Genomic DNA, 22073 nt, shown 5'->3' on the forward strand with positions numbered 1-22073 from the left:
TATTAAAAATTACAATAAAAGTGCATAAAACAAAGCTACGAAACACGTCAAGCAAGCACGTTTTAGCCCGAAATGTATCAAAATGGCCATCTTTAAATGCATTTTACGAACATGGAAAAAAATATATGCTTATCCATTAATGTAGTTGTGGTATTAATGCCGAGGTGCAGCTGGCTTCTCCAAAAATAACAAAACTCCACGTAAAAAAAAAAAAAAAAAATTTTCATCCCTTATATTTTTTTTTGCGCTCTCCTTAATCATTTGCAGTGTCTTGAACTTGTAATGGCAAAACACTGAGTAGCATAATCTCCAAAAGAACAAAAAAGTGGCAACACACCTTCGCTTAAATTGAGCTAACTTGTCTTCGTTTAGGGGCTTTGCCGCATTACGCCGGCTCCAAAAAGACATTTTCTAGAACCGGCAAAGCCTGTAGAGCGGTGCTGCTCTATCCTAGGGTGTTGAAAGCCGTGCTGTCCCTATAGCTTAGCTTAATATTTGTGCTTTATTCCGTTGCCGCCTAACCCCCCCCCCCCCTCCCCCCCAATCCTTGGTCTTTTTGCTTACAAAGGACTCTCGGCGGACGCGTAGACCTGGCAACTGTTGAGAACTGTATGCACAGACCATTACAGTGATGTGATTACTGCGCCCTTTTGCGCCAGACTGCGCCAAAGGACTTACCCTGCTACATCCTGCTACATTTAGCTTAAATGTGAGGAATTGGCGCCAAACTTACGCCAAAACTTGTTTTCCCTTTGTTAACACTGAAAATATAAAGGCCCATACACACATTCGCGCTTTGAACGCGCTTGAGTGCGTTGCGGCGTCCTTGCGGCCAGGAGCGATCACTTGCAGTACGACGCGCGCCGTACCGCAAGGCTCAGTAGCACGACGCGAGAGGGTATAGAGACTCGCTCAACTTTCCAAAGCGTTTGGCGCGTGTGAGAATCGGCCCCGCCATCACCGTGGGTGGACGCGGGAACAGGACCGAGCTTCTTTTTCTTTCCATAGCGTGTTGGCGTTTGCACGTGCGCCCCTGTGTGTGGGTGAACTGGTGACGCTCGTGCGAGCTGGGGCAGGGGACGCTTTGAGAGGAGAAGAAGACAAGGACAGCACGTGCGGTAACCTTTTTGGGACATTCGAAAATGAGCTTCGCTTGTAAATAGACGTGTTCTTTTTTTTTTCTATCCGCGGAGTCCTGTCTGGTTTACTCTTCCGTCAGCGACCATCAGCTGCCTCCGTCGTCGGGTCCCGGCGCAATCTCAAAGAAAGAACATCTTCACTGGCGCAGTCGACAGGATTGCGTCAGCGGACCCCGGCGGCGTGATCTTCACAACGGAATCGGCGGACAGCGACTTGACGCGGCACTGGTGGAGCCTTCTACAGAGAAGACTGGACCACCGAGCTCCTTGAAGATTGGACCACCGAGCTACTTCGTGGTGGCAGAGCTACCTCTGGTCGGATGCCGTCCCACTCCAGCGAGGAACGCTTGAGTCTACAGCTCGGACACCATTTCGTGCCTGACTATTCTGAGCAGCGGGCTGCGTCTGTGATCCAGCGGCAGTCGTTGACCTTACGGTAAGGTGATTCTTTGACGTGTGCCCGCCATGGATACAGACAGCGCAGAGCGGCGGATGCCGGTTCTAACGCCAGAGCAGAATAGGGGTCAGAATAGGGATGTTGACGGGCCAGGTGAATTGTCACCTTTGAGTGGATTAGTGGCAAACTCGCAGACACAAGGGGATGGGAACGGAGGAGTCCGATCATACAGCTCAATTGAAAAGGAGATAGAACTTATAAGGGAGAAAGAACGGCTGTTACGTCTCGAGCTAGAGCTAGAACATCTACGCTCAGAAAACCGAAGGCGAGCCAGTGGAGGCGGCATGGAGTTCAACCTCCGAGATGAAGTTTTTCGCTTTTCGAGATTGATGAAGGGAGTGCTGACTCCCATGCCGTCGTCCGACACATTAGTGCCGAGCTGGTTTGATGGCGTAGAAAACGTCTTCGAGAGATATGAAGTCCCTGAGCGGCTCAGAGGATATCTTGTGCGACCTTATTTCACGGAGAGCATGCGTGCACTAGTGAATAGGCTGAACATGGGTGAAAGAAGTGGGTATGGTGCGGTCAAAGAACGGGTCTTGTTAGAGCTCGGACTGTCTCGAGCTGAGGTCTGGAGGCCCTTTATTGAAACCACCACTTCTCTCAAGGAAAAACGCGAGAGCCCAAGGCAGGGCATCGTACCGGAAAATTATCGGGTGAAGTGTTTTAAATGCAAGGAATTGGGGCACTATTCCCGCGAATGTCCCCGGACGAAGACACCAGAAGAACTTCTGTTTCACAAGAAAAGAGTAGACGCCAAGAATGTCACCGTGGAGGAAGATTCCAGTCGTGAGCCCGACAAGGTGACGACCGAGGTGGGCAAGACCGACGGTACCAACTTGGACAACCAAGATCAGAAGAGGTGGGACCCATCGGTCCGCGAGGTGCCTCAGATTCTGTTACAAGCCGACGACACGAAACGGTCGTTGAAGAACAATCGCTGCTGCGTGTCTGTGCAGGCGGACGTTGACGACAGAAATGAGCTGAACGTCTCTCGTGCCTGGAGGACGTCACAGCGAGCCGAGGATGACCACGACGAGCAGGTGAACGTCGACGACGAAAGGCCGTGCACTTGGCCTGGGCGGCAGGCGTCCCGACGATCTGAGGACGACCCATGTGTGAACTTCGACAACGTCTTGGCCGGTCCCGACATCTTAACCTGGGTTGCACAAGTTCCTACAAGCCAATAACGACGACGTTGAGAACGTGGGCGCCGGTTACAAAGAAGAACCGAGGGTATCTTCTGGGAGGCGGAAATGCCGGCAAGTCAAAGATGACGACGGCGAAAACGTGGACGGCGACGAAGGACCGAACTTATCGTCTGGGCGGCAGGCGTTCCGGCAAGCCGAGGACGACGACGGCGAGAACGTGGACGACGAAGGACCGAACTTATCGCCTGGGCGGCAGGATGACCATGACGAGAACGTGAACGTGGACGACGAAAAAGAACCGGATATTTTTCTTTGTTGGCAGACGTTCTGGCAAGCTGATGACGACCACGGCAAGGAAGTGGGTGTCGACAAGAAGTCGGACATCTTGTTAGGGTGGCTGACGTCACCGCCGGCCGGTGAAGGTGTCAGGGAAAGCGGGGACAGTGACGAGGACACCGTCTTCGAGATGAAGATGTCCCAGATTGTAGCTAAGGACGCCGATGAAGACTCGACCACCTGCCAGCCGGCCACGTATGAGAGAGCTGGGAGTGTAGAAGGCGTCGACAACGGCGACCACCTGCGAGGCCCTTTCCTGATTCGTAAATCAAGACAGAGTATAAACTGTCGTCGCTCTTGCGCGGAGAAATTCCGGAAACAGCTACACACCGTCCGATTCAAGCACCGCCGAAATCTGGGTGGCTTGAATAACCTGTTGGCAAAGAGGCCTAGGCTAGGAGGCTAGATGCTGCGCTAGTCTCGGCGTGAGATTTGTCGCTGCTTTGGAGCCTTGGCGGGCACAGTAAGAATCACTTTACTAGCATATGATTTGCATATTGGGGGAAATTTCTCTTATAGTTTGGATTCTTGCGGGTCGAGTCACAAACTCTGTGCAAGGTGTGACTGATATGCGTTCGCGTTTGAGTTTAGATGTTATATATATTATTTTTGACATTTCGGGTCTAAAAAATATACTTAGTCGGGAGGTGTGAGAATCGGCCCCGCCATCACCGTGGGTGGACGCGGGAACAGGACCGAGCTTCTTTTTCTTTCCATAGCGTGTTGGCGTTTGCACGTGCGCCCCTGTGTGTGGGTGAACTGGTGACGCTCGTGCGAGCTGGGGGAGGGGACGCTTTGAGAGGAGAAGAAGACAAGGACAGCACGTGCGGTAACCTTTTTGGGACATTCGAAAATGAGCTTCGCTTGTAAATAGACGTGTTCTTTTTTTTTTCTATCCGCGGAGTCCTGTCTGGTTTACTCTTCCGTCAGCGACCATCAGCTGCCTCCGTCGTCGGGTCCCGGCGCAATCTCAAAGAAAGAACATCTTCACTGCGCGTTCGACCAATCAGAAGCCGAGAAAGGAGAGGAGGGTCACGTGTTCGCTCGCGCCACGGGACGGCGCGTATCAGGTTTTCCGTTCGCGGAAATGGCTTTTTCGTTTTGGGGAGCGGTAAGAAATGCGCGTGACAAGTTTTTCAAAAACTACTCTTATGGTTCAACCTGGACTGAATGTCGGGAAAGCCAGCGGGATTGTCCCAAGATCGACCACTTGGACGCGGTCGCCGGGCCGCGCCATGTTGCCGTGAACTTCGCTGGCTATTGACAAGCCGCTAGCGACGATAGCGCGTTCTTATTAGAGAGTTTTAGTAGATCGTTTTGGCTCTTTCTCTACGCTATACGCCAGAGCAACTACGCTACTGCGCATGCGCGCTGCTAGCGGAAACATTGCGGGACTGCGGAAGCTGGCAGAAAAAGCGCTATCTGACAAAAAAGAAATAACAACGAACGTAGCGCGGCGTGCTAGCGTGGGTCTCGCGAAAACGAGACTTGGGCGAGATAAGGAAGAGCCAGCGAGGGACGCATTTCAAGATGCCGTCACGCCGCGCCTGTCCGGTCTGTCCGCTTTGCGATCGCGGTTCTAAGGGGCGGATTATATCTTGCAGCTGCGAGAAAAAGCCCGACAAAGCCGCTCCAGGACTGTAACAAGTAGCGATTCATAGAAAACATAAATACAACCATGAAAAAAAAAAAAAAAAAAAAAAGCTTCGCGGTTTGTTGTTTTCTGAGCGAAGGATGCGGCTTCCTGCTCGGCCGCTTTGTCGTGAGGACAGAACCGACCAAGGAAGCGAGCGAGCAGGCGGATATGAGGGATTTCCGTGGCGTTTAATTTTCGGTGAACAACAACAGAACAGAAGAGCTACGGTTGTTGTCATTTAATTTTGAAGATTTTTCTTGCTGGCTTTGGCGCTTGACTCATATCGAATTGGCTTGGACAACTTGCCGTCAGTTGTATTCAATTACACACTTAATAGTCATTTACGTACAAAAAAAAAACGATTAGCATGTGATTCAATAAAGAAAGAAATATTCTATTAAGACAACGGCGTTAATAAAAAATACAAAAAAATTGCTTTACAAGTCTGTTTTACACGAGCCTTATGCCGTGTCCCAATAGAGCGACAGACAGAAACAAAAGACAGCGACAAGCCTCAAACCCATGCAGCATGCTCGCGATGGTACCTTTGGCAGGCGTTAAGTCGTTCGGTGCTCGTGAAGTAAGCACGAGCGATTGCGATCCTGCCAAAGATACCCTCGCGTGCATGATGTTCGTGTTTGAGCATAGCCTCCTTTATCCTACAAAGCCTCTGAAATCACGAAACACTCTGGTTTGAGGCTTGTCGCTGTCGTTTGTTTCTGTCTGTCGCTCTAGTGGGACACGGGCATTGGACAGTTTTAGTGGACCGTACGCTATAGCTTTGCGTACGCAAGGAAATTGCGGGTCGTGAGTGTGCATGCGCAGAACGCAATAAAAGGGCTTGCGTATTGCGCACGCACGCAACGCTGGGGATTTTGCGTAGCTGGCTAGCGGGCCTTGCGGGACGCTCTCGAGAGATCTCGGACCCAACGAGAGCGCCAGTTTAAAGATGGCGGTTGCCTCGACTGGCGCAGCAAGGGCGGCGTGGTGTTTTCGAAGTTCTGTGTTCCGTGAAACTGCGTGGTGTTCAGCTCGGCGATTCTTTCTGGGACCTACCGCGGTCGAATCAGATCGCCGTGCAGCTGAAGGTGTGCACAGTGAAAATGTTCGCCGCTCGGTATGTGCGTCGACGCTGCGATCTGCTCAACGCTAAGCCTATTCCCACAGTTCATCGCCGACGGACGAACGACTCTGAAAGAAATCGCCGAAGTTCTCGCTATGCACTGGACATCAGGCTCATGAATTTCATTCCGCGATAGCATTGATAGAAGGTGCCGTTTCCACGGGACGAGTGACGGAGTCTCCGTGATCGAATTTGGCTACGCACTCGTAGCCTCGGTACCCCGCAGAAACGTGCGCTTGACGAGGCAGCTGTGGCTTGGTTTAATCTGAAATAAAATGATTGGACACTTCTTCTTTTTCAATATTTCTTTCCAGGAGCATGGTTGCACTATAAGCACGCGGAATTCTACGGCTCTAGCAAATTTAACCAAGATCACGCGCGGTGTTCACTCGCAAACGTAACGCACAACTAAATTCCGTCCGAGCAGGTCATTTCTAGCGTACGCTATACTATTGCGTATTGCGTATGTAAGAGCCAGCAACGCTATACTAAAACTGTCTATTAGCGTCTTAAAGTGCCGCTAGTGGCGTTGCGTTAGCTCTCGTAACGCTGTAATCTGTAGCGGGTTGCGAACGTTCTACTAAAACCTATTAGGGAGTTTTAGTAGATCATTTTCAAAGGCCCGCTACCGCTACGAGCGCGCGCTTCAGAGCATGCATTGAAGTGGCAGTGCGAGCTCTCGCTACGATTAGCGTGGCCTAAAAACACGATCTACTAAAACTCTCTATTATGATGGTTCCGCTACGTTACATATAGCGGAGGTCGTAGCGCGTAGCGCAGCGGGAGTGACTGAAGTTCCTGAACGATCTACTAAGACACATTATTGACTCTTGACTGCGCTCGACTGCGTGTCAACGCAATAGTGTATACGAACTTGGCGCAAGCGCTCTTCGCAACGCTACGCATTTGCGTGTCGCTACAAAATGCACCACGCTCAGACGGAAATATGCGTAAGGGCCTTAAGGCCCCGCTACATGCCCGTATGGTTATGATGGGCTTGTGCGAATTTTCGGAACTTCCGCTTTTAGCCCCAAATGACGTACTATCCTGTTTGATCTCTCTGTTAGTGTCAAACACTGACAGTATTCGCACATTTTCGCAATATCTGTTATGTTTCCATTGGCGACGTGCGCGATTGAAAGCGTCGCTTTGATGGGCCTTCCACGATTGGCCGAATGCTGACTATGACGTCGGCAAAAGATTTCTCCTCGACAGAAATAAGAGGAATGGAAGAACTTCACCTTTGGCAGTATTGGCAGCATTGCTTTGAGAGCGCAATGATTTCAAGCTTTCATCATGCTCTTTGCAAACACCATCGAACTTGTTGTTCCCGAGGTAATGACGTTGCGAGAGGGAACCACAAAAGGGCGCCACCGAAACATCTCGCCGCTAATAGTCTCTTTGCGTGTAAGCTAGCTGTGTTAAGGGCGCTTCTCGCCGGGCTCTTCTGTACTGCGGTGAAGCTGTAAACGCGAAGTAAGTATCGCTGTTTTGCTTATCTTGCTTCGCCGCAGTGCACCCGAGTAATAAAAGAAAAGCATTCTCCCAAAGCAAAAGATGGTTAAAAGAAAAAAAAAGGAACTTTTGTGAGTGTTAATGTAACAGCTCTTTGTTGCAGTAAAAAGTGCTTAATAAAACTGCGGCTATTATTTATAATAGACTGCTGTATTCTGGAGTTATCCTTTTTCTTTTTAAATTTGTGATTATAGCGGACGCAGGTAAATTTATATGAACTGCTTTATAGGTTTATTTTCATTTGAACTCCTCGATTAGTTGTCCCCTTTACGTGTGTTTTATCCGTCTGAGGTACAGTCAATATAATAAATTAAGAATAAGTTAGGTGAACCAGTAGAAGGAAGCTTGGGGATAACCTTAACGACCTTGGCTGGATTATTTTAAGAAGGCATACTTATCGTTCACATGCGGATCTCTATCATTATGATGTTCTTAATGTCATTAATGTTTATAATTTAATGACATAATATTTTTTTAATCTATTTTTTTTTTTGTTTTATCACAACCTTTAGAAGTTGAATTAAACATTATTTTTGTATGCTCAAGATTCTTCTAACACTAATATAGTGGAATATACTACTTTGTTTACATTTAATTTCATACATAAAAATGACCGTTAACAGCGGTCGATACTGTCCTTGGTTGATCAGCATCTTGTCGCCATGCCTAGTGCTTCTATGTTCAGCCAAACATCTATTTCTGTGTTTGAAGAAATCAAACGTGCTGTTGCGCAGAGGTGTAAAAACAAAATATGCTCTCTCGTTTTTTTTTGTTTTTTTTTAGAATTGATGGGCTAGCACACGAATCTTAACATATAGTATTCACAGTGGTATGATTAAAAATAAACTGCGTGCTTGTGTTTCAAAAGTACTTTTTGCTGCTCCATAATGGGCTTTTGGCTGCTCCAAAATGTGCTACAAAATACATCGGTCGCTATCTTGGTGTTAAACATTGCCCGAAACGGCGAAAAAACCAGCTTACCATTTCTAAGTATCCGTGCGTACCGTACAATGCAATACAAATAGGAGTTGATAGCTACAAGGATTTTGTAGTTCGATGGTCCCATTTCAGTTCATACAATGAAAGCCCGGGTCATATTTTTGTAAAAAACAGTAGTAAAAAAAAGAAAAGAACATGAACGTTTGTCGTAAACCCCCTTATTTGTCACTCTTGTCATTTGTAATTTATCACTTCTATTTAAGAAAGAGGTTGGGAACCGCAGCTTGGTGGAGGTGCGCTCGCCAACCTCTTCCTTCTCTAGATCTGAAACTTTTTTGCCGCTGGCTCTCTCCGACCGTAACCATGCCTGTTGACGAACAAGCCGAGGGCCCACCGACCAGACCGCCACCGCCTATAGTCATCGCTCAACCCCGGACCCAGGCTTCTTCACCGGTTCCCGTGACCGAGAAGTCGAGAACTGGATCGATCTTTATGAGCGCATAAGCAGATACAACAGGTGGGACAACACCACAATGTTGACCAACGTGTTATTCTATTTAAAGAACACGGTCCGTGTGTGGTTCCTCAAGCCCGAGGAGGATGTCAAATTATGGGATATGTGCAAGACTAAGCTGATTGAGCTCTTCGGCCATCCAAATGACCGGAAGCTTGCGGCCAAAAGAAAGCTAGCCTCACACGCCCAGACATCTACCGACCATGAGTTTTATTCAAGACATCCTCTGTCTGTGTCGGAAAGCAAACCCCGAGATGACTGACGCTGAGCGTGTCTCCCATATTCTCAAAGGAATCGCTGATTATACGTTCCAACTGCTTATCATTAAGGATTTCAGAACAATTGACCGGACAGTAAGCGAATGCCGACTCACCAGGCAGTAAGCGAATGCCGACGCTTCGAAGAGGCGACTGCATCGCTCACCAATTGGCCCGCCTCCTCAGCATGACCGCAACATCTTCGTGTGTGGACGCTTGCTCCTCTGCCTACCAGATAACCAATGTTGTTCGCCGAGGTCTAGAAGCTAGGATGCCGGCCGAAGCTTCTGCCCGTTCTTTGGCAGACCCGAAACAAGCTATTTCCATATCCGTCGTGCAAAGCGTTATCCGACAGGAAATAAAAAGGGCTTCTCAAAAACAACCAACCATCGCGGTTCTGATCACCACCAGACAATCACCCGCACCACGAAAACTAGGTAAATAACTCTTACCGTGACTCAAACCGTCCACGTTAAGGCCCGGAAGCATGAAGAACCCCCGATAACAAGCCAACCGGGTTCCACCGCGGAGATGTTGGTCATATTGCTCGCTACTTTCGCAACCGAACTGGTCGACCAGCTCAATTTCCATCGAATCGTGGATACCAATACAACAGATTTTTACACAGTCTACACTCCCCGTCCTGCTGAAGATAATCCATCCCTACACGAACCTCCCCGTCTCACTCGGCCGCCGACTCCACGCCGCCGCCAGGCCTTGCCGCCTGTTCCCCGTCTCTCGATGTCGCCGTCCTATTCCCAACACCCCCAGGAAAACTAGAGCATTCACCTTCAGAAGGTGAAGCTGCACTAATGCCCAGAACTACAAACTTGCTGCAAGATACGTCGACAAGAACACAGAACCAGTTGCTCATTTACGTCCAGGAACTACAGATATAAGCTCTAGTCGGCACAGATGCTGCGATATCTGCCATGCGTGAAGTCATTCGATGTCGCTTGAAAAACGTGTTTACACCGCCAGACGCCGAAGTACTGCGGGTGCAAATTGAACCGTTATTTTCTCAGTGGGTATGTGCAATGCCCGTATCACCTTCTATGACCGAACTATTGCAGTACTCCTTATCGTGACCTCCCATTGCCCTCACGATATGATTTTTGGTTGGGAGTCCCTTTCTTGCAACGGAGCACTGATCGACTGCACCCGAGGAAAGATTGAACTTGATGTCGCCGTCCTCTACGACACCACCGAATTAACGGAGCCACGCTTTTAGGCAAACATCTCGCCCTTCGAGCTTCTAACTTTTCTGTATCTCGCTCGACAACTTCCCTATGGGTCACCAATATTGGTCAAAGCCCGAAGACACTACCAAGCGGAATATATGTGACACTTACGTGTCCCTTGCACGACGCTACTTTGTCTGCCGTCGTCGATGATCCGTTTCGGCCGATTCACTATATCTACCACTGTCACCTCAAGCTGATCAAGTGGCGTGTATGATAGACCGCACCTTGGACAGTTCAAGAAAAGTTCGACTTCAAGCAGTAGTTGAAGAATTTCTCGACGTCTTTGATTTTGCGCATCCTTCTATGGGCAAAATATTGTAGTCTCACTGCATTGAAAGTTGCAAGGATCACCCCGTTCACTGCCGTTCACAACACTCTCAGCGAGCGAACGTCAAATAAAAGCATAGAAGTCGAGAAAATGATGTCAGAAAGTATTGTTTATCAGTCTGTCAGTACTTAATCCTCCCCAGTCATTTCGCTTTAAAAACAAAAAAAAAAAAGAAGACGCATCTTGGCGTTTTTATGCTGATTATAGCCGCCTCAATAAGATAACAAAAAGGCATGTACCTTTTACCACCAATTGAAGATACAATGGATTGTCTTCACGGCGCCGAATACTTTTCAATTGATCTTCGCACAGGGTATTGGCAAATCAGTTTCGATGAAGCTGACAGAGAAAAAAACTGCATTCGTCGCTGCAGATGTCCTGTACGAATTCAGAGTCATACCATTGGGACTGTGCAACGCACCCTCGAGCGAACGATGGATTTTCTCCTTTCAATGCTCAAGTGGACTACTTGTCTATGCTACCTGGACGACGTGATCATATTTTCCTTATCATCCACATCACACCTGCAAAGAATATTTCAGGTACTAGCTCTTTTTCGTTCGGCAAACCTTCAACTGAACTCAGCGAAATGTCTCTTCGGCAGTCGCCAAGTCCGGATTCTGAGTAACTTAGTCGGTGGACATGGCATATAGCCAAATCTCGCTAAAATCAAAGCCGTCCAGTACTTCCCCAGGCCGCAATCCTCTACGGACGTCCATAGTTGCTTGGGACTCTGTTTCTATTTTCGCCGCTTTATTAAAAAAAACTTCGCATTCATTGCTCGACCGCTTACCGACCTATTAAAAAAAGACTACCCTTTCGCATGGCACTCCCTCCAACAATGGTCTCTCACGAACTTCCGAACTGCCGTTACGTCTACACCGATCTTGGGACACTTCGATGATTTTGCGCCAACTGAAATGCGCACCAACGCCAGTGATCACGGTATAGGCGCTGTATTAGCACGGCTTCAGGTCGGCCATGATCAAGTAATCGCCTATGCTAGCCTTGCACTATTCCAGCGCGAACGCAACGATACTGTTTCAGAGAGATGAAAGAGAGTGTGTCGCTGTTATATAGGTGATCGCCAATTTCGGCCATATCTTTTTGGCCGTTCTTTTCGAGTCTCATTGATCACCACGCTCTATGCTGGTTAGCCACATTAAAGGACCCCATTGGACTAGAGCACTTCACTGGCCCGGGCCAGCCCGAAGGCTCGGCCAGGCCCGCTGGCCGGGCTCGGGTCCGGTAGCGGGCATTTTCTCGGGCCCGGGCCAGGCTCGGGCTTGAACAAAATATTTTTCGGGCCGTGGCTGGGCAGTCGTGTGCCGCAAATTCTAAATTGTTGATGACAAAAAGTGCGCTCATTGATCTTTTATGTACAATGAAAACAAACAAGCGAAATGCAAAATCATTACGGCGCCGTAAAAAAAAAAAGAAAAAAAGGCGTCTTTTTTTGGGAAAGTTTTTACATGTAAAAAAGGAAACGGATGGGTTCCACCAGCACAGTGGGAATGTGCGGTCAAGAAAACGAGGGCACTCCAGTCGCAGGGGCAGGGGCACTGAAAAATACACATTAGTGTATTTTTCCTCTTCCTTTCAAAAGAAAACAAAAAGAAGAAAAAACGGGAGCTCGATTTTTCACTTTGTGCAGGGGGCCTCACTATGCCACCAAAGATAACCTAACTACCATAGATAATTGTATGCTCCTACAGCCTTTTGAAAATGCACTAGCGTTATTCTAATTCTTTCTTCACAAAAACATGTAGAAAGGAAAGTTATCTGAAACGAGTTGGAAAAACGAAAGGTCCAACATCTCTTCGAAATGCATAAATAAAATATTGCCCAGTTTTTTTTTCTCAAAATCACTTATAAAGTGCATATTATGCCTGTATTCTCGAAAACAAAAATACATCGTTTAAGTATTTATCGTGTGAAAAAAACTCGGTCCGAGTTGAAAAGAAATTTAAATCAACTATGCTCGCTTTATGCATTGCTTAGACAGCTGTTAGGTTAAAGCCTGTAAACTTTTTTGGGCTCATGTATATAATCTGTCGGGCTCGAACCAAACTCAGGCTTATATTAAAAAAAAAAAAAAAAAATGTGCGGTTCGGGTCGGGCTCAAGCTTTTCTCTGAAAATTCTGCCGGGCCCGGGTCGGGCCGGGCCTAGAAATTAAATATTCTATCGGGCTCGGGCCGAGCCCGGATCATGCCTCGACCGGGCCGGGTCGGGCCGGGCCTAGAAATTCCGGCCCGTGCAGCGCTCTATATTGGACGACGCTGGGCACTCTGTCTACAGAAGGATCAATTACAAATCGGGACGATTGCAGCACGATGCCGATAGTTCGTCGCGCTATTCCCTCGACCAAGCCGACCTGACATTTGACGACCACCGAGATCCTTATCCTCTCTAAATCTCGTCTCACCACTATAGGCCAAGAACAACACCATGACCCCGTTCTGCGAGCGATCATTGACCAAATGTCTTCACGAACTCAGCAACCTACTTCGGGACCTCATTCAATGCGTGACGATGTCCTCTACCGCCGAAATGTTTTATCTGACGGCCCTTTCTTGGCCTCCCGTTATCCCAAAACACTTGCAGAGCACGGTTTTGAAAAAACTTCATGATCAGCCATCATCAGGTCAGCTGGGTATTTTCTGAACTTACGCAGGAGCAAAGCAGCTCATACTGGCCCGATGTGTACCGATTGGTTAAAAAGCATCATCCTGTGACTCCTGCCAACGATGGAAAATACCACCCAAACGTCCAGCGGGTCAGCTGCATCCTCCGTGTCTACCACATATATGCCCTTTCAACGGCTTGGCTTTCATCACCTTCGCCCGTTCCCTTCTTCAACTTCCAGAAATCTATGAGCCGCTGTTGCTATTGGCCATGCAACTCTTTATGCTCTCACAAAGCCTCTCCTAACAACCACGGCCGTCGATGTTGCCCAGTTTTTTTTTTTTTTTTTTTTCTTCTAAGTGATTGTTATGGTTTAAAGGCAAATTGTAACGGACCGCGTACGCTCTTTTAAACATCGAGTGGTCGATGAAACCCTACGTCTCTGTTTAATTGTCCACAAAATAACTGCTTAGCACACTCAGTCCCACGGCTTAACAGAACGCGTAAACCGGACAATAGCTGACATGCTATCCATGTATGTTTCTGCCGATCATCGCAACTAGGGTGCCACTTACAACTCCTCTCGCCAAAAAACTACGGGATATACGCCTTTTTTCTTACTTTTCGGCAGAGAACCGGCCATGATGCTGCATTTTCCACTCCAAGCCCTGGCTTCCAGCACCGCATGTTGTTGTGTAATGACAGCAGCAAGGGTTTAACCCCCGTACGAACTGTTTATTACAACTCAAGCTTCGTTAAACAGAGAAGTGTTATTTTGCGTTTCGTCTTTCGTTGCGCTTCTTTTCGAGCTGACCACTGGCTTCCTCTCCCCTTCCGCACGGTTTCGGCGTCTCCCATTTCCCTCGTTCATGCCCAACCGGTGGTCTTGACTTTCATACGTTCGGTCTAAAACGGCCATCTTTGCTCGCACCAGGCTCGCCGGTCTTGCCGTTCGCTGGGGCAACTTCGTTCTTCTGTTTACTTTTTTACGTTGCGCCGCACCACGTGAGATTTGTCGCCATCTCGTTGTCGGTTTTTCTTTTTCTTGCCTTCCCGAGCTCCGAGTCAGAGTTCAATTTACAACACCGAGTACTTATTGCAAGCTACAAGTCGCACCGAGGAAGCTAGACAATTGTCACGTTTTCGTACTCCCGAATCTCAAGAACGTCAGTGTGCTCTGTATGCTCAATCTCACCAATGCGTCACATATTCTTCCAGCGACCTGGTCCTTGTTTGGACGCCGCAGCGTCGAGTGGGACTTTCTCAAAAGTTACAACCCCGCTATCGCAGCCCGTACAGGATCCTCAAGCAAGCCAGTGACGTGACATATCTCGTCCAGCAAATCAGTCCACCTCATGGCGGGGGCCAAAAAGAAGTCGATACCGTGCATGTCGTACGGCTCAAGCCCTTCGTGCCTCCTTACCCTTCTTCCATTCCCTGTATGGGAAAAGGGGAAATCAATAGTCTGCACGCCGTTCTTTCCAAGAGGGGAGTAATGCTATGGTAAAGAAGAAGAGGAGGGGAGGGGGCGGGGTCTTTGGAGGCAACGCAAGAAGAGACAAATACAAAGCTAAACTAGCGCCAGCACGGCTTTCTACAACCTACGATAGAGCAGCACCGCTCCACAGCCTTTGTCGGTTCTAGAAAATGCCTAGTTGGAGCTGACATCCTGAGCCAAAGCCCATATAATGAAGACAAGTTCGGTTATTTTAAGTTAAAGTTCGTTGTCTTTTTTTCACATTTCGAGGTTATACACTACTCAATGTTTGGCCATCACAAGCTCAGGACACTGTAGACAATTAGGGAAAGCTTAAAAAAAAAAAAGATGGGGTTTTGTTTTATTATTATTGACGTGCAATTTGGCCACATTGAGTGAAATCAGCTGTGTTTCTGCAATAATAACCTACAGTAATACTAAGCATATATTTTTATATATTCGTAAAATGCATTTAAAGACGGTAAGTTTTAGACATCAAAGCACACTGCTCAAGTTTTAGACATTTTGCACCATTTTATATAAAGTAGCTTCTTGGTAGAAAAGTTGTGAATGTCTCTAAAACATGTTTGCTCGGCTTCCTCTGTAGCTTTTTTGCATATACATTTTATTGTGATATTCTGTATGCATATTGCAAAACTTTTCATAAAACAAATAGGGAAGGTTTTTGCTACGTGCATGCGTCGTTGTGAAATTGACAGCTGTGCAAAGTACCATAGTGCAAAGTACCTTAGCAATCTCCACGCCACAAGCTTCCAAATGTTATATCTCCGGAAGAAAATCAGTTACAATTTTCAGATATAGCTCAATATTACTCCCGAAAACATGGCTCTCAGATATATTTTTAGTTAACTATAAAACCTATGGTTCGGACCATACTATATGATCTGAGGTGGAAAAACCCTCCTGTCGCGAGCTAAAGGAACACGCAAAGGTAACCTCTGCGTTGCCCTCTCCTCCCAGACCTCAGAACATGCAAGTATTTCAAGATTTAAAAAAATAGTTAGAAAAACCTTATTATTTCCTCCAACTTTTTGGCATAAAGAAACTGTAAACAAGCAAACAGAACCAAGCTCAGACAGTGCAAAACCACATAGTTGAAATTGTACACCAGCAGCACGTTATTAACCAAAATATTAAAAATAACAAAACACCAGGGCACGCAGAAGCAAAACCTCCAGACAGAACGTTCAGTGCAAATTGCTACTTTGGGCTAATAAAACATTTTAGGGAAGACAAGCCAGAAAGTCCGTTCTTTTGTTAGACTTGTGGGGATTTTGCTAACGGATAAAAGCCTCTGGTTTCTTGCTACCATAAAAACGATTATAGAAATTAACTTCAAAAGTAATTCCCAACTTTTATGGTATTTAGCAGTTCACTCAATTACTTTCCAATTGAGAAATTTCTACTGTACTCAAATTACTTTCCGATTGAGCAATTTCTATTCTACTGAAATTACTTTCCAATTGAGTAATTTCTTCTCTACTAAAACTACGTTTGAGGCCGATACTCGGTAACTTAACTACTTTTTTGTGCACCTTTTACAAGTCTGGTAACACTACAATGTCAACTAAGTCGCAATAATTTTTTCTTGCTGTTGTATTTTGTCACCACTTATTATTTGTTGATTTTTTATTTCCCTTTGGTTTACGCGTATTTAGGCCGTTATTATTCGAAGCATTTTCAGTACTGGGTGATTTAGTTTTACATGGTTTAGAGAAAGCTACTGTTACTGGATCCTGGGAAAGCGCCAAGCTTTCTATACAGTGTATGATTGCCGTTTTGGTCCTTGGAATGAGCCGTTTCTCCTTGATCTCTCCACTCTTGGTGAACCGATACAAATCCGTGGTGACAGGTTATTTTATAAGCACATTTTTTGTACACACAGACTTTGTTATTCACACGCTGTGAAACAAGCGCTCATCTTTGCACTGCCGTCTCATATGGCATCGGTGCTTGGCGGCATAAAAAAAAATGTTTTGCTTGTCTTGAAATTCGCCAGAAGAACAATATAATGGTAAGAGGTGGGTGGAGATAACCATTATTGATAAGTTGATTCTGTACATATAAGGGATCAGTAGCCGAATGGGCTAGCGTAGAGCCACTAAATGAGCTGTGCTTGGAGTATCAGCACTCCGTTCCCCGTCATTGCTATGGGCGCCGCCATTTTGGTGTTTGTGCAGAGCAGACGCAACTGCCGATCGTCATGATTCTAAAGTGCGACTTCTTCAGCATTACATTCGGTGTTAGAAAGCTCGTGTAATATTGCTTTGCTTTGTCGCGAACTGTTTAAACATTTGTGGACGACGGAAAAGCGTTTCCCGTGATTTCAGATAAAGCTTCAGATAACTGGCAACCATGATTTTAAGCCACACTATGGCAAAGTGTCGTTACTCTGGGGCATGAGCTTATTTAGTGGCACCAGGCTAGCGCACACTAAAGCCCCTTGATAAAAGCGTTTTTTACAAGCACCGCCAACCATTGTCGTGGAAGAGCGCGAGACACGTGCCATGAGCGGGTGCTCCGCCGCCATTCGCTTCCAAGGCCCGCTCATTTCAGTGCTGTGCCGCCATTTGCTTCCAAGGGCCGCTCGAGACATGAGCCTCGTGCACTCGCGCATTTGACGCTACTTGCAAGACAAACGCAAACACATCGAGGGGCTTTAGCGCACACCAGCTCGGAGCACGTGGAGGGAAAGCTCGCGCTGCAGAACCCAGGAATCCCCACCCCTTAGGCATGTTTTGATCTGGGTGAGCAACCTTACCGTCGTGCGGTCGGATATCACTACTGCGTGATGATAGTGAAAGACCTCGAGCTAGCATTTGTTCTGCTGCGCTGGTTAAATTGCTCATCTACAGCTGAGACACCAGACGCCCATTGAGGCGGAATAACCTTTAGGCAGTATAAACATACACACAACAGTATTTTTTTAAATTATTATATATAGTGCTAAAGACGCCTATATTGGCGAGGAACGCGTTTAGTACGATGTCGCTTTATATTGATCTTGGCGCGGCTGTTTCAGAAAGGCCCTTTCGAAACATATAACATTTGAGATGGAGGTTTATGGCAATAAAGACCTATCAGCCAATAGCCTTGCGAGGTTTTGGTTGTCTCTATGTTAGCATTTGTTTGTGTCCTGCTAGCAGGGAGGGAAGGCAATGGCGCCATTTTTCAGAATCCTTTGAGTTTAGAGGGAAAAAAAATCGTCACAACATCGTGATAAAATTGGGCGATTCCTTGATTAGAAGGAGCTTGCAAGCCATGTATTTTGTTTCTTTTTCGAGATATTGCCTCCTAAACGAGTGCCACGGATTATGGAGTCTTGCTAACGTAGTTGCGTACTTGGGATCATCACCAGACGCGCAACTCTATGCAGAAATAAGACCATGTACATGGCTGCTACGATATTACGTGGTGCTGTGATATGAACAGTATACGTAGTCTTAGTTTATAACTTTCATTAAATACCCAAACCGGGGCGCATATTATGATACATTCCTAACTTTCTATTGCCATATCTGTTGGTGTGTTTTACATGTTGTCGAAAACAATGCATCTCCAGTAAGAGAGGGCTTCCCATCAAGAAAAACTTTTCCTGTATCGTTCAGCTTTGAAAGACCCAATCAACTGGTCTTCTGGATGAGTTTTGTGTCCTCTCCAATAATCTGGGGAAGTCACCATGCTCTCATTCCATCCGGGGGCCTCTTTCAACAGTGGTTTTAGTACGTCATAGTATTGTGCCTGGAACCCGTCTCCCACTGCGTCCCAAAATGTGGTCCCTCCATTCCCGCCTGATGACGTCGTAAAAGTACCACGTCGTCGCCGGCTGCGGCGCTGGCGGCGTTACACAACAGTGGTGTTGGATGTGGCAGACGCCTGTGCTCCTGCAGGTAACTTTCCAGTTTGACAGTCCACGGAAGCTTCAGCAGACAGGAGTTGGAACTCCGCGAAGACAGCGACACTAGCGTTTTCTCGTACTTTTTGCCGGGCCTCCTAGTACCAACCTCCGGGATGGCGACGTCCGACAGGACAGGCCGGCTTCTGTGGTTTCATTTCTTCGCACTTCAGGACCATTTTTGAAGTGTGGGTGGGATGGGACGTTAAATGCATTGGTTCAAGACGCGTTCCAGGCACCGTAATCATAGTAGTATAAACCGCGTTCTTAAAGTGGCAGCTTTATAGGCCGAACCACGCTCAAGGTCATGTCCTCATCCTCAAGGTCATATAATCCTCGAGGTCATGTTTTGTAATGTCTTCAGCCCGTGGCTGAAGCTCGAGGTCGCGTAATCAAGGTCGCGTAAGCGCCGGTTGTGTAAGCTCCGTTCGCGTAAGCTCCTAGGCACTGCGTCGGTAGCTGTGGCTAACTTGACCTGGCGTCCTTGACTTCGCCCTCGGCGTCGTCCTTGACTTCGCCCTCGGCGTCGTCCTAGTGGTCGTCTTCGAGGTCGTCCTAGAGGTTGTCCCAGAAGCATAGCTCGGTAAAACTAACTCATGAGTGGACTCACTTACCTCACTCATGTTCACCGAACAGGCGTGACGGGAGGGTGAGTGAGTTAATAAGTCTCGAAAACTCATGAATTTGAGGTTGAGAGAAGGGCGTGAGATCGGTGAGTTTGAGTTCGATGAGTTCATGAGTTCGCTGAGGGGCGTGAGTTCGTGAGTTCATGAGTTCGGTGAGGGGCGTGAATTTATAAGGTCGATGAGTGCATGAGTTCGGTTAGGGACCTCAGTTTTTGAGTTCAGTGATTTCATGAGTCCGGTGACGGGCGTGAGTTCATATGGTCGTTGAGTTCATGAGTTCTGCAAGGCATAAGGTCTCTGAGGGGCTGCGGTTTTGGTGAGGGTTTGCGGGGTGACGTCGAGGAAGGGCGGGTCACGTGAATTCTTGGTACATATTCGGGGAAGTTGAGCCGACGCTTGCTTTTCAATTGCGCTGTTAGCTCGTAGGGCTGGTCCTGTGCGAGTTGTGTGAAAAGAGGAAATGTGCCTATTGATTTATCTAAGCTCTTCGGCTGCGGCTTGCTTGGCGTCGGCTTGGCGTAGTCTTTTGCCGCTGGTCGCTGCTTCGTAGCGGGGTGACGAGAAGGGGGACAGGGCTCTCCCGCTCATCTCGGATGCTCTCATGTAGACTGCGAGGCCCCGATATAAGCACAGCGTTTTGTTATTTCGTGGAGGAGGCAAACGGGCGCTATACGTTGATACGCCTGAAGGCAGACGTTGCTATTTCGAGCGCGCCCGTCTTATGCACGGTCACTACTTTTAAAGCCAATATCATTGGGCACGGCAGCACTGCCAACATGAGGGCTAACAACCCATTCGTCTTTCTCGTCCAGATCCTGCTTGACATTGTGCTGGTGCCGGTCAACGTCAACAAGGTGAACGCAGGCACCGATGCTGCGCGCCGCGACACGCCGTTCCCTTCCGTCATCGGAGGAATTGCACCGACGCTGGACGACAGCAAGCATCTTATCTTCGAACCTGGAATCAGTCGTTCGTTTTTTGATGAACTTTTATCTTCGACTGTGACATCACCGTTTCGGGCTATAAAACGGCGCAGCGAGACGCTCCACGGCATTGGGCACGGCAGCACTGCCAACATGAGGGCTAACAACCCATTCGTCTTTCTCGTCCAGATCCTGCTTGACATTGTGCTGGTGCCGGTCAACGTCAACAAGCTGAACGCAGGCACCGATGCTGCGCGCCGCGACACGCCGTTCCCTTCCGTCATCGGAGGAATTGCACCGACGCTGGACGACAGCAAGCATCTTATCTTCGAACCTGGAATCAGTCGTTCGTTTTTTGATGAACTTTTATCTTCGACTGTGACATCACCGCTTCGGGCTATAAAACGGCGCAGCGAGACGCTCCACGGCATTGGGCACGGCAGCACTGCCAACATGAGGGCTAACAACCCATTCGTCTTTCTCGTCCAGGTAAGCAAACGATTTTGCAAGTCCTACCGTAGCAATAATGTTTGCTTGATTTTGCTGCCGTGCCCACGGTCCTGTTACTTGTGGTTGTGCGATGTGTTTTTCTCTCTGAGAATGCTACTTTTGCTGAGCGGCGATGTTGAGGTCAACCCTGGTCCAGAAACAGGCGCTATTTTACAAAAACTGAAAGAAATCGCCCGGGACATACAGGAAATTAAAAATGAAAAGGGTATAACAAATGACAGACTTTCTGCGATCGAGCACAAACTGGACAGTCTCAGTACGCTTCAAAAGAACGTCAGTGCATGTCGGGAGAGAATGACTGAACTTGAAACGACTGTTAAAATTATTACCAGAAAGGTAGACGACTTAGAAAATCGAAGTAGACGGTCGAATCTGATTGTCTACGGAATTAAAGAACAAGAGAACGAAAACAGTCAGACACTCGAAAGAGTGGTCGTAGGTGAAATTCTCGAGAGAATTCTAAACGTACAAATAGCAGGCATCGAAAGAATTCACCGCCTCGGGAAACAGGCTGATAACAAGATCCGTCCAGTCATACTCAAACTACTGGACAGTAGAGATAAATCAAAGATACTGAAAAACTGCGTCAAACTGAAAGGAACAGATTTTTCAATCGGTGAAGATTTCTCCCGACACGTACAGCAAATACGTAAGAAGCTTTGGGACCGCACTAAAGCAAACCGAGATAAGCGAGAAAAGGTTTTCTTAACATATGATAAGGTTCGCATAAATGGGCATCTCTATGCGTGGGATGAGACAAAAGAAGACATAATTCCCGTAGAAAAAAACGATGTTCCCGACGAAAACTAACCGAAAGCCACATTCTGCCATCTAACCTTAGAGTCGTAAATATAAATGCAAGGAGTCTTCAAAATAAAGCATATTCATTGGAGTCCTTTCTCTTAGAATTTAATCCACACATAGTTACAATCACAGAAACGTGGTTACATCCCTTAATACTTGATAGCGAAATTGTCCCACCAAATTACATCATTCTGAGAAAAGACAGAACGACTAGAGGTGGCGGAGTAGCAATACTTCTAAAACGAGGTATCCCCTACGGACATATGCCTGATGTGAAAGATGTTGAATCTTTATGGTGCAAAGTGTCATTCGATTATTATTCTGTTGTTGTAGGTGTCGTTTATCGGCCTCCAAACTCCGACCACAAGTGTCTGTACAACTTATATGATTACATGCAACAACACATTAAAAATCAAAGGATTGTTATGGCTGGCGATTTTAATATACCTGAGGTAAACTGGGATTCGCTGCAACTTGGCACTGTTACCTCTGATGCAATATTAGACATTTTATTTGCGTCTAATCTGTCACAAATCGTCAGAGAGCCAACA

The 22073-nt window shown here is 47.3% G+C and overlaps 1 protein-coding gene across 1 annotated transcript; it reads left to right on the forward strand.

Annotated features, from left to right (window-relative positions):
• The first annotated feature begins 20169 nt into the window (after positions 1–20169).
• LOC121837079 lies at positions 20170–21631 on the forward strand. Its single transcript, XM_042292500.1, has one exon. The coding sequence runs from the start codon at positions 20362–20364 to the stop codon at positions 21526–21528; it is 1167 nt and encodes a 388-aa protein (XP_042148434.1). The 5' UTR covers positions 20170–20361; the 3' UTR covers positions 21529–21631.
• Positions 21632–22073: the final 442 nt, after the last annotated feature.

The sequence above is a fragment of the Ixodes scapularis genome, unplaced genomic scaffold (assembly GCF_016920785.2).
Source record: "Ixodes scapularis isolate PalLabHiFi unplaced genomic scaffold, ASM1692078v2 PGA_scaffold3__209_contigs__length_174095766, whole genome shotgun sequence".
NCBI lineage: Eukaryota > Metazoa > Arthropoda > Arachnida > Ixodida > Ixodidae > Ixodes > Ixodes scapularis.

What these genes read in the sequence shown, in the direction of transcription:
- LOC121837079 (XM_042292500.1), top strand. Translation starts at nt 20,362, where the DNA reads ATGAGGGCTAACAACCCATTCGTCTTTCTCGTCCAGATCCTGCTTGAC.